The sequence below is a fragment of the Trichomycterus rosablanca genome, chromosome 25 (assembly GCF_030014385.1).
Source record: "Trichomycterus rosablanca isolate fTriRos1 chromosome 25, fTriRos1.hap1, whole genome shotgun sequence".
NCBI classification, from domain to species: Eukaryota; Metazoa; Chordata; class Actinopteri; order Siluriformes; family Trichomycteridae; genus Trichomycterus; species Trichomycterus rosablanca.
In genome coordinates, this window is record NC_086012.1 from 5044509 (window position 1) to 5061055 (window position 16547).

The 16547-nt window shown below is 39.4% G+C and overlaps 1 protein-coding gene across 1 annotated transcript; it reads left to right on the plus strand.

The window, feature by feature from the left end:
• Window positions 1–451: 451 nt before the first annotated feature.
• Window positions 452–9906, plus strand: meis3 (myeloid ecotropic viral integration site 3). Its single transcript, XM_062987231.1, has 11 exons — window positions 452–463; window positions 4871–5010; window positions 5109–5283; window positions 5381–5431; window positions 5527–5727; window positions 5816–5924; window positions 6101–6246; window positions 7421–7497; window positions 7781–7839; window positions 7944–8024; window positions 8965–9906. The coding sequence occupies exons 1-11, from the start codon at window positions 452–454 to the stop codon at window positions 9153–9155; spliced, it is 1242 nt and encodes a 413-aa protein (XP_062843301.1). The 3' UTR covers window positions 9156–9906.
• Window positions 9907–16547: the final 6641 nt, after the last annotated feature.

Sequence of the window (16547 nt, forward strand, 5' to 3'; positions counted from 1 at the left end):
GGAGAGCGGAGCGGCGCTTCTTAAGGTGCGCTGCTTTATAAACACATTACAGCTATAGCCTAGTGTCCAGTGTCAGGTTAACACCTAGTGTGCACTAATAAACACTGATGGAGTACCTTAACACTGCTCTCTGATGTGTTTACAACGTGTTTATCATCTCACAGGCTGCTATGAAGCAATATTCGACTTAAAGTTACAGTTATTTACCATAATGTGCAGATTTTGCGCGCATAAACACACGTGTTTGCGCTTCTGTTTTGAAGCTTACAGGCCATCGTACACACAAACCACTTTGCGCTTGTACCTGTCTCCGATCGATGCTTGTCTTTTAACAGGCCTGTGTATTTATTTCTATTTCTGGTAGTGATCGGTAGTGCTTGCTGGTCAGTCCCGGAGCGCCAGTTTGGTGTGTGTTGTGTTCCGAGAGAGGAGCGCGTCTTTCCCGTAGCGCATGGAGAAAAGGGTAGGTCCACTTATGCATGCTTGTTTTGTGTTGCACTTGCACACTTTGAAAATTGCAGTAGATAGATTAGATAGATAGATAGATAGATAGATAGATAGATAGATGGATAGATGGATAGATGTATAGATGTTTAGATAGATAGATAGATAGATAGATAGATAGATAGATGGATAGATAGATAGATAGATAGATAGATAGATAGATAGATAGATAGATAGATAGATACTTTATTGATCACGAAGGAAATTAAAGCCCCAGTAGCAAAATACAACAAATACCTAACAGTACAAAACAAAACAAAAGCAAACAGAAAAACTAGAACTGAGTATTTCCTGTAATTTACATAAAATGAATAACTGGTAACTGTAATGATGCATGAGGTTTAGTTTCAGTGTAAAGATTAAATAGTAATTAAATTATTAAATAGTAAAGTGACATGTGACAATATTGCACAATGAGGCCAATATAGCCCTATATATATATACCACATACACATATATACTCATATACATACACATGTGCAAATACATACATACATATATATATACATATATATATATATATATATACAAGTACATACACACATGGCTACATTAGGACCCTCAGTCTTTAGCTACAGCCAGCCGTCCCTGCCTGGTGGAGTTGTACAGCCTAATAGCCCTGGGTACGAATGACTTTCGAAGCCTGTCCGTGGAGCAGCTCTGAGACAGTAGCCTGTCACTAAACATGCTCCTCTGTTTAATGATCACTGTATTATCCATGATAGAATAGAGTTTACACAGTGTCCTCACACAGTATCACGTATCAAGACTAATTAGGGCTGTGTTTCAATTCAAATAACATGTTGCAAACTGTATGTCAGACTAGTGGGTGGAGTAAAATGGGACAACGTTAAGTGGTTGATTATTATTATTGGGCGTTATTCATTGCTTTAATTAATTATCTGCTATATTTAGTGCTACTTCTCAAATGTAGCCTATATTTATGGTGGCTTTATGCAGCTGCACATAGGTGCAAGTGACTGCAAAAACCAGCAGCCTGTCTAAACACTTAATAGAGGGAAATTGCTTACGTGGTAGTTACATGGGACCACTGTGTAATGTTATTTACTTATATATTTATTAGGATTTTAACGTCATGTTTTACGCACTTTGGTTACAATAATGACAGAACAGGTTATAACTACTTACACAGAATTCATCAGTCCATAAGTATAATGTCAAAAAGTCTTGGACAATTTTGTATCTCTAATTCACCCCACTTGCACGTCTTTGGACTGTGGGAGGAAACCGAAGCTCCCGGAGAAAACCCACACAGACACTGGGAGAACATGCAAACTCCACACAGAAATGAACCGGACCAGATAAATCGAACCCAGGACCTTGCTGCTGTGAAGCGACAGTGCTACCCACTGAGCTGCCTCGATTACTATTACTGGGCATGTTATTAATTTAGTAATTTAGTAGCCTAGGGTGTTACTTCTCAAAACTAGCCTATATTTAGGATGGCTTTATGCATACTCGAACATTTGGGATGAGACCCACTTCAAAACTACCCCTAATCTAGGTATTGTATTTTTCTCATTAAGAATGTACTCATCACAAAACCTGTAATGATACAAGTCATAGTGTGGGCTGTTCAGATATTTAGTTTCTGGACATAGCCAATATAAAGTGTTCCATATTCATTTTATAGCATCTTTTAGGGTGTTTTCTTAGACGCTCAAATGTGATAGAAGCATATAAAATGGTCAGTAGGCCTACACTGCTTTTATTATAGAACATGGGTGAAAAATTTAGTGCAATTTATTCATTAGCTGTTGACATAAACGACATCAGAAATTCTGTGCACAACCGGTAAAATAAAATAACAATTAGGGCCAAGGGAAGTCAGAGGGGGTCTGTAATATAGGTCAACTTTTTTGCTAGACTGACTTGGCCATTTGAGCAGCTCTAACGGCCAGTTGGCTCAGGCATGAATACAGAGGGGGGCAAAATGTATACACACTTTAATATGTATAGTATGGTCTTTTTGTATTTTATTTTAATTACAGTAGCAATGTCCGTTGATGTCTGTACGGATTTAGTAGTACGGCTAACTTTACACAGGTCTTTCTTTTGTTGGAGTGTGTGTACATTTTTGCACCCATCTGTAGATACAATTAATCTGGCATTGCAAAATATATGAGCAATGAAACAGACCCGAGCATTGCAATTTCTTTGCTTTTTTAAAATGTGCTGTTGGTAGTGGTAGTTTATTCATTATTTTAAGTAACAACACTTAAGGAAATTTACATTTACAAATTGTTTCACATATTCTGCATGTGATTTTTCGGACAATATGTGTTTTACAGATTTTTTGCTTTGTGTTTATCTTCTATTCTTCTAAATAGCCTATGGATATTAAATATTGTTACAGACCTAAATCATATTATTTGGAATTAGTTTATCTATTTTTTTCTAATTTAATCATTGGTAATTGTCTGACTTAATAGCTCATAAATTACAAAAGTGCTAATAGAGGCTTAAGTGCTGAATATTGTCTACATATGTACTGTGACCATCCTAAAATATAACATTTGTGTGTGCTAATGAAAAATGCTTTTAAAAAAACAAGATTTTTGAGATTTACAAGGATGCCATCGTGCTGTTATAATAAAATAGTGTGACATAACATTGATAATAATAATAAAAATTATATATTTATATATTATGATAATAATAAATATTATTATTATGTAGACATGTAGACTTCTGATTAAAAGTTTTATTTTAAATATATAATTAGTAGAGCACGTCATCAAATAAGAAAAAAAAGACTATTTAATCAGGAAAACAGTTTAAACAGCATTATTTTTATCATCGCATTACACGCATTGTACACTTACCAGCAAAAATCCAATGTTAAATATTACTACTACTGAAGTTTGAGTTAATTTAAATCATGCAAGAGTTATTACAATACTTAAGGTGTTATTTCAGCTTTCCACGTTTTCATTGCGGCTGTTGTATAAATTTTAGCCAGATGCGCTTTTTAATGCAAAATGTATCAGGGTTGACTGCGACGACTGCAGTATAATATAGGCGCAAAATTAATAACCAGTTAGTAGGTTGGAATTTGGACTCCATGGATTATATTCATAAATGCTCAGTACTTAGAAGTTCTCATCATATTGCAGATTGTCTCGATTATGTTTGTGCTTTATGGCGCATTTAGAAAAGCGCGCAGTTTGGAATTAACGGCGCAGATTCACTCAGATTAATGACGCGCATGTTTGATCATTTGAGAATTTATTTAAAGAAAAGCACTAACAGCTATTTTCTTTTCAGTACTGCTCTTTTTAAGGCAAATGAAAAGACAAAACATATTAAACTGTAGGTGCTGGAGTTGGCCTAAAGCCTAAAAGATGTAGGGGAGTGCGGGGTTGGCTGCAGGTTTTTGTCCTGTATCACAGGCAGCCCATAAATTATATAGATTTAATTGTCAAAATACATTTTCAGCTCTCAGACAAACCAACAAGGCTGCACGATTTCAGCCGTCTTGCAGGAGAAACAAACAGAAAAAACCCTGGATGTTTAATATTACGCAAATTGCACTGCCACTTTATATTACATCTTATATTATATTATATTATTTGTTCTATTTCTTGTCACCTGTAGAGCTGAACATTAAGGTTTTGGGGTAAAATAAACACATTTTTGTTTTATACATACATAAATTGGTTTTGGTACTAACGTTTACATTTATGGCATTTAGCAGCCGCTTTGTCTAATATATGTATCTAATATAAACTATTGTATATATTACATATTATTATAATCACAGCGACTTACAGTTGTGATTGATACAGTGCAAGCAATTGAGAGTTGTTTAGGGGCCCAACAATGTCAGTTTGGCAGTGGTGGAGCTTGAACCAGTGACCTTCTGCTCACTAGTCCAGTATCTTAACTATAAGTGTGATTAACTATAAGCTATAAGTCCTGTTCCAGTACAGCAAAGCGTACAATCTCAAAAGTGTCCACTATTCAGGATAGCACTGTAACAAAGTAACATCATAAACAGTAACTGCTCGCTTCTTCAGTGGCCTTGACTATGGGCGTACATCTGTAATGCTAGGCCATTAGTTGTCCAGGTAGAGAATGGTATTGCAAGTTACCTTAGTTACAGCTAAAATCATGGTTTTAATATAAGGAGGAAAATCCAATAATATCTGAAAACACTGTAACTGTAGTGGGATGCTTGTATTATCGTCCTATCTTGAATTTATGCTATTTAAACTGTTATTTTTCTGCATCAGCTATGTATTATGAATGTGTATTTACATCTAAGTCAGCCACAAGGAAATGTAATTAGACTGACCACTCCTTTCCACTGACCATTCATTATGTCCTGTTGACTCTTTCTCAGTATGAAGAGTTGTTGCAGTACCCAGGGTCAGAGGTCATGCCTTTGGCAGGGTACGGGGATGCGATGAGGTCACTACCTCCACATCATTACGGGCATGCAGTACCTGACTCGCTCAAACACTACCGCGATCAGATCTATGGGTGAGACACTTTTACACGTTTACTGTACTAACAATGCCTACAGTGGGTGTATTTAGTATATTCAGTATACCTGACTCAATGTTTATGTCTCTGCATAGACATCCATTGTTTCCACTCCTGGCCTTGGTGTTTGAGAAGTGCGAACTGGCCACATGCTCACCACGCGATTCCAGCTCCCTGTCGAACCCCTCCCATCACCCTGGCATGAGCGGTCACAGTGACGTTTGCTCCTCCGAGTCGTTCAACGAGGACATCGCAGCCTTCGCGAGACAGGTGAGTTGACAGTCGTCAGAGCTGCATAGTCGTCAGGTTTTTAGTTAGCAAAGGTAGCATTAGGACAATCGCTTGATGCGTTTGTTTGTACTTTCAGATCCGGTCGGAGAAGCCTATTTTTTCATCAAATCCAGAACTGGACAATTTGGTAAGACCTGCAGTGTTTACACATGTTTACATGTGTGATTTAATAGATTTAACAAAGAATTATTGTCTAACCACCACCTTTGTATTCAACCACAGATGATCCAGGCCATCCAAGTATTACGCTTTCACCTGCTAGAGCTCGAAAAGGTCCATGATCTTTGTGATAACTTCTGTAATCGCTACATCACATGCCTAAAGGGCAAAATGCCAACCGATTTGGTCCTAGAGGACCGAGATTCTGGGTCTAAATCAGACATGGAGGATTTCACCGGTTCTTGCACAAGTCTGTCAGATCAAGTAAGTTAACTGGCAACAGTGGCTGGTTGAGACGAGGTTGCCAGATGCAAGTGTCGATGCTTGACCGTTGTCCTCTTTTCTAATCTAGAATCAGTCTTGGTTGCGAGACACAGATGACTGTGTGTCTACTCCTTCGGGCACCCCTAGCGCTTCCTGTGGACTCGGCGCACACAGCGTGGACGCATGCAGCGACGCTGGTACGTAGCCAAGTGTTATAAGACAGATCATTTTATATCTGTATTAGAGGTTAATCAAGGCAATATAGTGTGCCAACAACTACACTTATGAAGCCATCCAAATAAGATATCTAAAGTTAAACCCCAGCTAATATGACCTACTACCAAGAAGACTCACACCACCCTCGTTTTAACAGGAGATGGACTAGACGGAGCCGTAGCATCTCCTAGCACAGGAGAGGAGGACGACTCGGACAGAGACAGAAGAAACAACAAGAAACGAGGGATCTTCCCCAAAGTGGCAACCAACATCATGAGAGCCTGGCTCTTCCAGCACCTATCAGTAAGTAAAAGGATGTACATAATAGTGAGAGGAAAGCTGAGTTTATTATAGAAGAAAGACAAATAACCAGGCAGTTACAGCTTCAGAAACTGATACATATGCCCACCTAGGAAATTTGAAATAAAATTTTATGAACTAGGAATAGAGCATAGATGAACAGAGCTGAAATGAGAGGTGCCGGTGCGATACAGTTACGAGCATATGGTAATTAGCCCCTAATGAAGCTGCTGTAATTACACACATAATTGAACCCTGGCGCACTGACTATAAATAAAGACAGAGGAGGCACTGTGCAAACAGCAACGGCTGGGTCTTAACTCAAGGTTGGCGCCTGCTCATTTCTAACTGCGTGCTGTTACATGTTACACAGTCCTTCACATGTACATCACATTACGTTACATTTTTCTGATTGGATAGTAGCAATGTACGTTATTTCTAATACTATAAGGAAGACAGTGTCGTGTCTAGACGACATAAAAAAATGCTGTTCTGCTTTAACCACGTGCCAATCAGATCAATTGTGATTAGTCTGATAGTGATTGTAGCACAAGCTAAGCAATTAATCTCCAATGACAATCACAATCGTTTAATCGCTCACACAGAGCATCTGATCAGCAAATCACACCCTCACCATAGTAGACATGAGATTATGAGAATATATGTGTACACAAGTGCCAAAACAGAGCCTTGGAATAGAACAGGAACAGTGCACAAATTGCTTCACAATGTCTTGACTTGGTTTTTATATGGAGTTTGGCATGGACAAATTTCAGTGTACGCCACTCTACAACTCTGGGATGAAATGGAACATTGATTGTAAGAATCGAGGACATCAGTACTAGACCTCACAAATTCCCACAGATTCAAAAGCCTTTCCAGAAGAGTAGGGCTGGTCATGGCAGCTACATAGTGGCAACTGTAATCAACCCATGTTTTTGGGGCTGTGATGTTCATAAGGTCAGGTGTTCACATACTTTTGGCCATACAGTGTATATGAAGGAGTGAATGGGTTTGGAAGGATAGGTGTTTACTGGGCCTGTAAACTGGTCTCAAATCTCTTTTACTAACCTAATGAGTTTAGATCACTGAATCACTGAATTATGAATCGTTAAATCTAAACCTGCTTAGAGTTTTAAGGTTTGAACTCTTATTGTCGTTCTTCTTTTTATTACAGCATCCGTATCCATCTGAGGAACAGAAAAAGCAGCTCTCGCTAGACACAGGGCTTACCATCCTTCAGGTCAACAACTGGTCAGTACTTCTTTAGCAAAATCAGCAATCGACTGCCTTCATAACACCATTCACATAACAGCGGCCATTGATCCACGAGTCAGTGTCAGCTGATGAATGAATGCGCCGTGATCAATACTTGTTTTACTTTAATGAAGATTAACAGTAGTGAATAAGCAAGTTTTAAGCTCTATCGATTCCCTTAGGCTCTTCATATGTTCTCTGTATGATTTTAGATATATCAGTAGCCACCTCTTTCACTGTCATCTCATCATGAGTCTGTTTTATATCCCCTTGTCCCCAGGTTCATAAATGCCCGGCGCAGAATAGTGCAACCGATGATCGACCAATCGAATCGCTCAGGTGAGACGACTGCAAATGCCTAACATGCCAATGAATCAGAATTAGATTAGCTGTCATGTATATTGATTCATGTCTTATTAATTTGTATTATCGTTCTGGTCAAGGTGCCCCATACAGCCCAGATGCAGGAGCAATAGGAGGTTATGGATTAGACAGTCAGCCTCACTTGGGCCTCAGGACAGCAGGTAGGTTTTAAACCCAGCTGTACACATTACACAACACTGTATTACATTCAACAGGAGTTACTTCTACTAACAATGTCTACTTACATGTACAGTATGTTACACACAACATGGGGGCAATTTCGCTCCCCAAGCTATTCGGGCCCTCAATCAAAATTGGAGCTAGGACTAGAACTATCTTAATACATACAGTGAACAAAACATCAAATCACACTGTACACACACACACACAATTTTTTTATAAATAATTACATTAGAATAGTACATTAAAAGTAGCATAAAGTAGTAAACATAAAAAAAGCAAAAAAAAGTTTAAAAATAAAATGACATTACGTATAATTACATAAATATATGTATATATTTTATTTTTATGAAATTATAAAATTTTACTTTTAATGCACTTCTAACTCTGCTTCTAATTGTATTATTTAATTTTTTTTAAATTTTCAAATTGGACTAAAAATTTAATCTGAATAGAAGTAGAATAAAAGTAGCATAAAGCAGTTTATAAAATAAAATTACATATAGTTAATTACATAAAAAATAGTATATTATCTTATTTTAATTTTTTAAATTTTTTTCTTATTATTAAATTTTCTATATATTTTTTAAACAATTCTATACTAAATATTTACTTAATTACTCAAATGACCAAGCAGTTACTAGAACATTTCACTGCCACCTATACCGTGTTTGACTACATATATGGCAAATAAATTCTGATTGAATTTGATTTCTAAACAATTCCACATCACAGGATTGCCATTCAAAACCATTCTCATGTCTATCATAATCAGGATTTGCTTCTCATGACTGTCCATGTGGTTTGAATTCTATGTACTAATGTTACATTAATATTTTGAATGAACTTTACGGTCCAGTAGCTTGAAAAATATCGCACAGCTGTAATCCGAAATATATAATCCTGTTTTTTATTCTGCAGGTCTTCAGGGAATGCCGCCTCTGGCAACAGACTATACTGGGGCTCTGTTGCCTCAGCCGGGTTACACTCATGTGGCTCCGTCCCTTCACCCTTACCCCGGTCCCCATCCAGCCATGCTTCTACACCCGCCACCTCATCCGCACTCCGCCGAACCTCTTATCGGACAAGGTCTCGACATCCACGCCCATTAATAGCGGAGAACCCGGAAAGGCCCGGGCGAAGTAGCAGAAGGAAGCCGGGCGTACACACTTAGCGCACTCATTCACCTCTGTAACATGGCAGGGTGATTCAGATGCTCACGCGGAACTTTCAAAGGCACCTTGTCATGTTATGACACCAACCCTTTATAATCACCGTGTCTTAAACCTGATCACACAAAGCTTTCTATGTATCTGTTTTTACATCACGAATTACATTTGGACTTGGCACGCCTGAAAGACAATGTCGCACCCGTTAGCCATGAACTCACATTGCTTTTTTTTGTCATGCACTGAACCTTTATTCAATATTGCACGCTTACACGTTAGACCTGTCTTCCTAACTGAACCGATTCCGGGGCTTTTAGAACCTTTCCGCCTTTCCCAGAAACCCCCTCATCAGGAAGATTAACGGGAGCACACCGGATACCCGCAGTGTGGTGCCTTCGGTATCGTACCAAATAGTTCTGTAACTGTCTTCTCGAATCGAGCGCTGAGCCTCGCCTCGCCACAAATCCAAAGACTTTTCGCCGAAGCCGAACTGTGAATGCTGACCGGTTTCTATACACTATGGACCAATCCTAGTCTTCCCACAATGAGGGCAGTTTGACCCCTTGTCGTTAATGTTACTCGTCATCAGTGCATCGTATTTAATTTAAAATGTTTATGTTGAATCTATTTTTGTATTTATATCTGTTGAAGACTCAGTATCATTAAACCTTGAGTTGATGTTAATCTTCAGTTATCTGGAGTGGATTAATTGTCGTTCTTTTAAGGTTTTAAGGTCCTAATGGGACTTTTTATTTAGGTTTTGGAGGATCCAGCTCATACTTCTGGGTGGTTCCTTTGCTTTTCATACTGTATGCAGTCTGTTTTAACAGGGTAAGATTTGAGAAGGAGGTGGCTTCCAAACACCGGGACTAATATTAGGATTAAAAGTAAATGTCCATTATCTCTGTCTCTGTATAAATAAACCAAACATTAATACATTAGTGAAAAAAGATACTGAACTGCAAATATGACACCAATTATTATTATTAATTTACTTGTGTGATGTTAGTGGTGCTCAACTTGCAGCTGTGATCCAACTGGGTCTTGATTCAATCCTAGATCTTTATTATTACTGTACATAAAGCATCTATGCAGCCTTTGAGACCAATATTTGAGACCAATATATGTAACGTCATTAGATTAATGTATACAACCTGATTGAATTAAGGTTCATGGAGTTATTATGAATGCTCCAACAGTCTAAATCTGATTAAGACCATATATTCTTTCGACTGCTCCTGTATAAACTTTGGGGCCACCACTGCATCCCCTTACTGACACAACCCTCATATTTTTATCCGGGCATAGGACCAGCACAAAGAGTGCATTGACAAGTACACTTAGCAAAAGCTAGACTGTATCGTCTATTCCACTGATATTTGTACCACGGACCCCTGGGTCTCAGCAGAAGTAGGCTAGTGTAGGCTAGTGTATCAGTGTGTCAGATTTCTGCAACTGCACGTGTAAAGAAGCTGGTTGTTACCCATCTGATGACTTTGAGCGTCTACAAAGTTCTCAGTAGTGTGTGTGTATATATACTGTATATATATATATATACAGTATATACAGTATGTATACACACACACACACACACACACATACAGTATATATATATATACTGTATATATACAGTACATATATACAGTGTATCACAAAAGTGAGTACACCCCTCACATTTCTGCAAATATTTCATTATATCTTTTCATGGGACAACACTATAGAAATAAAACTTGGATATAACTTAGAGTAGTCAGTGTACAGCTTGTATAGCAGTGTAGATTTACTGTCTTCTAAAAATAACTCAACACACAGCCATTAATGTCTAAATGGCTGGCAACATAAGTGAGTACACCCCACAGTGAACATGTCCAAATTGTGCCCAAAGTGTCAATATTTTGTGTGACCACCATTATTATCCAGCACTGCCTTAACCCTCCTGGGCATGGAATTCACCAGAGCTGCACAGGTTGCTACTGGAATCCTCTTCCACTCCTCCATGATGACATCATGGAGCTGGTGGATGTTAGACACCTTGAACTCCTCCACCTTCCACTTGAGGATGCGCCACAGGTGCTCAATTGGGTTTAGTCCATCACCTTTACCTTCAGCTTCCTCAGCAAGGCAGTTGTCATCTTGGAGGTTGTGTTTGGGGTCGTTATCCTGTTGGAAAACTGCCATAAGGCCCAGTTTTCGAAGGGAGGGGATCATGCTCTGTTTCAGAATGTCACAGTACATGTTGGAATTCATGTTTCCCTCAATGAACTGCAGCTCCCCAGTGCCAGCAACACTCATGCAGCCCAAGACCATGATGCTACCACCACCATGCTTGACTGTAGGCAAGATACAGTTGTCTTGGTACTTCTCACCAGGGTGCCGCCACACATGCTGGACACCATCTGAGCCAAACAAGTTTATCTTGGTCTCGTCAGACCACAGGGCATTCCAGTAATCCATGTTCTTGGACTGCTTGTCTTCAGCAAACTGTTTGCGGGCTTTCTTGTGTGTCAGCTTCCTTCTGGGATGACGACCATGCAGACCGAGTTGATGCAGTGTGCGGCGTATGGTCTGAGCACTGACAGGCTGACCTCCCACGTCTTCAACCTCTGCAGCAATGCTGGCAGCACTCATGTGTCTATTTTTTAAAGCCAACCTCTGGATATGACGCCGAACACGTGGACTCAACTTCTTTGGTCGACCCTGGCGAAGCGTGTTCCGAGTGGAACCTGTCCTGGAAAACCACTGTATGACCTTGGCCACCATGCTGTAGCTCAGTTTCAGGGTGTTAGCAATCTTCTTATAGCCCAGGCCATCTTTGTGGAGAGCAACAATTCTATTTCTCACATCCTCAGAGAGTTCTTTGCCATGAGGTGCCATGTTGAATATCCAGTGGCCAGTATGAGAGAATTGTACCCAAAACACCAAATTTAACAGCCCTGCTCCCCATTTACACCTGGGACCTTGACACATGACACCAGGGAGGGACAACGACACATTTGGGCACAATTTGGACATGTTCACTGTGGGGTGTACTCACTTATGTTGCCAGCTATTTAGACAATAATGGCTGTGTGTTGAGTTATTTTCAGAAGACAGTAAATCTACACTGCTATACAAGCTGTACACTGACTACTCTAAGTTATATCCAAGTTTCATGTCTATAGTGTTGTCCCATGAAAAGATATAATGAAATATTTGCAGAAATGTGAGGGGTGTACTCACTTTTGTGATACACTGTATATATATATATAAATGACTCAATCAAACTGAACAGCTTGTATTAGCTATGAAATAAGCCTGACAATTGAGACTTTACTTTACTTAATGTATCAGGAAGAATCATGTTAGCAAAGAATAAAAGTCTTCACCAGCCAAAGTAAATGACAGGAATGGAAGTGGCTTTAGCACTAGCATGAAGACAACCAGATTGTAACATTAATAAACGAGATGAGCATATGAGATGAATCTCCATTTGTGTGGAATAACTCTGTCGGTGCGTTATCAGTGCTGGTCCAGAGTCGGAATAGAAATAAGACGGTTGTTTCAGGATGGCATCTGATGTCCCGAAATATATATATACACTGATCAGCCATAAAATTAAAACCACCTCCCTGTTTCTGTACTCACTGTCTATTTTATCAGCTCAACTTACAATCTAGGAGCACATTGTAGTTCTACAATTACTGACTGTAGCCCATCTATTTCTCTACATACTTTTTTAGCCTGCTTTCATGCTGTTTTTCAATGGTCAGGACCACCACAGAGTAGGTATTATTTAGGTGGGGGATGATTCTCAGCACTGCAGTGACACTGACATGGTGGTGGTGTGTTAGTGTGTATTGTGCTGGTATGAGTGGATCAGACACAGCAGCGCTGCTGGAGTTTTTAAATACCGTGTCCACTCAGTGTCCACTCTATTAGACACTCCTAGTTGGTTCACCTTGTAGATGTAAAGTCAGAGACGGTCGCTCATCTATTGCTGCTGTTTGAGTTGGCCATCTTGTAGACCTTCATCAGTGGTCACAGGACGCTGCCCACGGGCCGCTGTTGGCTGGATATTTTTGGTTGATGGACTATTCTCAGTCCAGCAGTGACATTGACACTAACACTAACACACCACCACCATGTCAGTGTCACTGCAGTGCTGAGAATGATCCACCACCCAAATAATACCTGCTCTGTAGTGGTCCTGGGAGAGTCCTTACCATTGAAGAACAGGGTGAAAGCAGGCTAAAAAAGTATGTAGAGAAACAGATGGACTACAGTCAGTAATTGTAGAACTACAAAGTGCTTCTATATGGTAAGTGGAGCTGATAAAATGGACAGTGAGTGTAGAAACAAGGAGGTGGTTTTAATGTTATGGCTGATCGGTGTATATTTATATTTACAGATCTAATTGTAGATACTGGTGCTGATCTTCGATTAAAATCAATCCCGGGCATCTGGATTTCCATCTGGAATTTTCTCCTTATCAAATATCTGAAAAAAGTGAGATAAAAGTAAGACTGGTCGTGCCCCAGCGATCTCCCCTCTCTTTCTTTCATCTGCTTACTCTTTTCTCTCCCACCCATTCCAACCCCCTGCCATGCCAATGTGATGAATGAAGCCTGCAGCAGGGGTTAGAGTTCATCCAGGGGTTAACAGGAAGTGGCGTATCTCTTTGACCCCTGCCGCTAACCCCCGAACCACTTTTTTTTTTCTTGCTTGCTTTCACTGCTTTTTTTTCTCTTCTTTTCTTCCTCCATGAGAATGGATGTTTACTTTGGGTAAAAGGTATTTTAATTGACATTAGTGGGATTTTTTTCAAGTGTGGGGTTGACGAATGCATCATGAAAAAATAGACTTACACTAGGTCCTATAAAGCACATGTTCCATAGGTATCATCCAGTATCAAACTTAAAATGTGGACGTATAGTGTGCACGCGTCTCGGACCCGCAGGACGGGAGGGGTTGCAGGGTATTTTGTGGACACACATCGTCATTACATGTGCACAATGTGTATGTGATCATGCACGGTGGTGCGGACGCATGTGTGTGCAGCTTTGTCCGAGGAAACGGCGAGTGGGAGGGCCGAGCGAGAACATTAATCATTCAATTACACACCTGTCAGAGTATAGACAAGGGAGTTGAGACGGAGCAGGGTGAGCGAAAGTGGGGAAAAAGGGGAACAGTGGGGGGAAATATGCTAAACCGTTAAGAAGAGGCTTTCTTCTATAAGGGTTATGGGCAAAATACAACAACATGAGACGAGAAAGCAGACAAAAGAATTAAATTTAGGATTGATGATGGATGGACAAGAGACTACAAGCAGCACCAACACTCTTCAGACTAGTGAAGGGTTATAGTAATAAAAAAACACACACAAAAATGCCTTTTTTCAATAAAACCTACCAATAATATGCTATAATATAACATTAAATGGTAATAAAAAGTTTTTTATTATTAGTTTTGCTTTTTAAGTGATTTTAATTGGAATATTTCATCTAATATCTGAGATAATACTTTGCTAAATTAACAGATTAATAATGAATTTAATACCAATTAATACTTTAATATTTTTCAAATTTCTGACCAGCTGATGTATTTTAGGCTGTAAACAGTCCTGACAGAAACAGTCCACACATTTGGGGTCAGAAAGGTCAGCTGTAGTCACAAAACAACAACAATAACAAGCGGCAAGTCCAGGGTATTCTTGCCTTGCACCTTGTGTTTTCTTACTGAAACTGGACCCACCATAACCCTGACCAGACTAATATATATATATATATGTTTAATACCGTATTAACTGTTAAGTTTCTAATAATAAACTGTCTGTATAGTTATCGCTTCATCCTGGTCAGGGTCGCGGTGGGTCTGATTCAGTAGGTGAAAATCAGGAAACACCCTACACAGCAGACAGGAGAAACTTCCACTTCCGCAAACATGGAGAGCATGGAAAAAAATCCCACCCGGGCTCAGGGTTAGGGTTAGGGTTAGGGACTCAAACCCAGGGTCTTCTTGCCTCTCCAGAATATAAACAACAATGCTAAAAATACAAATATAATTTTTTTAATTAAGTATAACTGTGTGTATATTTTGGTCCCATCATATTTTAGGGAACCTTCAATAAACACAATAAAAACAGTTTTAAAAAGAAATGGGGTGTTTTTATTTATTCACATACAAATACCAGTTCCAGAACATCATTAAAATCCCAAGACTGCCCTAAAATACGTGCCAACTACAACCACATGTATTCCCATTTCACCATAAGAAGCAAATTGTTTGGGAACGTTAAGCTACCAGAACTCATTTAATTATCTTCATTAATGACAGTGGCTCATTAGCAAGCTGTCCGTCAAAACCTCTTAGTAGAAAAAGAAACAGCAGACAGTATTAACACAAGCAGACAGTATTTTCTCTACAGTGTGTAGAAGTGTGTTGAGTGTTCTGAGTCCCTTCCACTAAAGAAGCACTGTCCTTGTGTTTAGCTTCAAACGCCTCTGGCTCTGCCATCTGTGTGTTCACTAACGTGCATACAAAGGTCATAGATTTAACGTATAGCCCGGCTAAACGCATAATACAGGTTGACGAATGTTACATGTTAAAGGAGATGCCGCGTTGTTAACCGGCTAGGAGACGCTTCCTAAACGAGTTGGACACGCTACGTCAGAAAGAAGCCCAGATGTTGTATTAGCAATGCTCAGATCATAAATTCAGGCTGAACGCCAAATCCTTCATTAGGCAAACGTAATTGGGTTTGCAGTTTCAGGTTCAGATTTTAGGTATCCCGGATGTACTCTGTGAATGTGTGTATGCGATTATGGAGGATGGATTACTGGGCGTGCACGACGGAGCATGTCTTAGCATGTATTACATAAGGAACGCTGGATGTGAAAGTGCATATACATGCACATGCAGTCCCTCACCTAAAATCAGCATGATTTCTGCATGAATTGCTTCTTCATCCAAGTCAGAAATGTGCTCTCTTCTAAAATATTTCAATACATTGAATACTCATTTACAATTTGGGATGGAAATACATACGAACCTCTAGACTAAAATCTTCACCATGGATGTCTAACTGTTGAAGATTAAGGGTGTGTGTTTTAGAGATGTCCTGTCCCGTCAAACAGCCCTAAACAACGTCTTAAAGGGATCCAAAAGAGCAAACCAGGAAAACCAATGCTCTTTAAAAGAAAACAAATGTTCTGTGGATAGGTAAAGGATTCTAGGCAGACTTGCACATTACAATGATTGAAACAAAAAGTCCATCATCCCAACCGAGTTACATGATAGGGTTAGGGTTAGGGTTAGGGTTAGTGGTTATCATGGTGCAATAAATTTAGAATTGTGAAA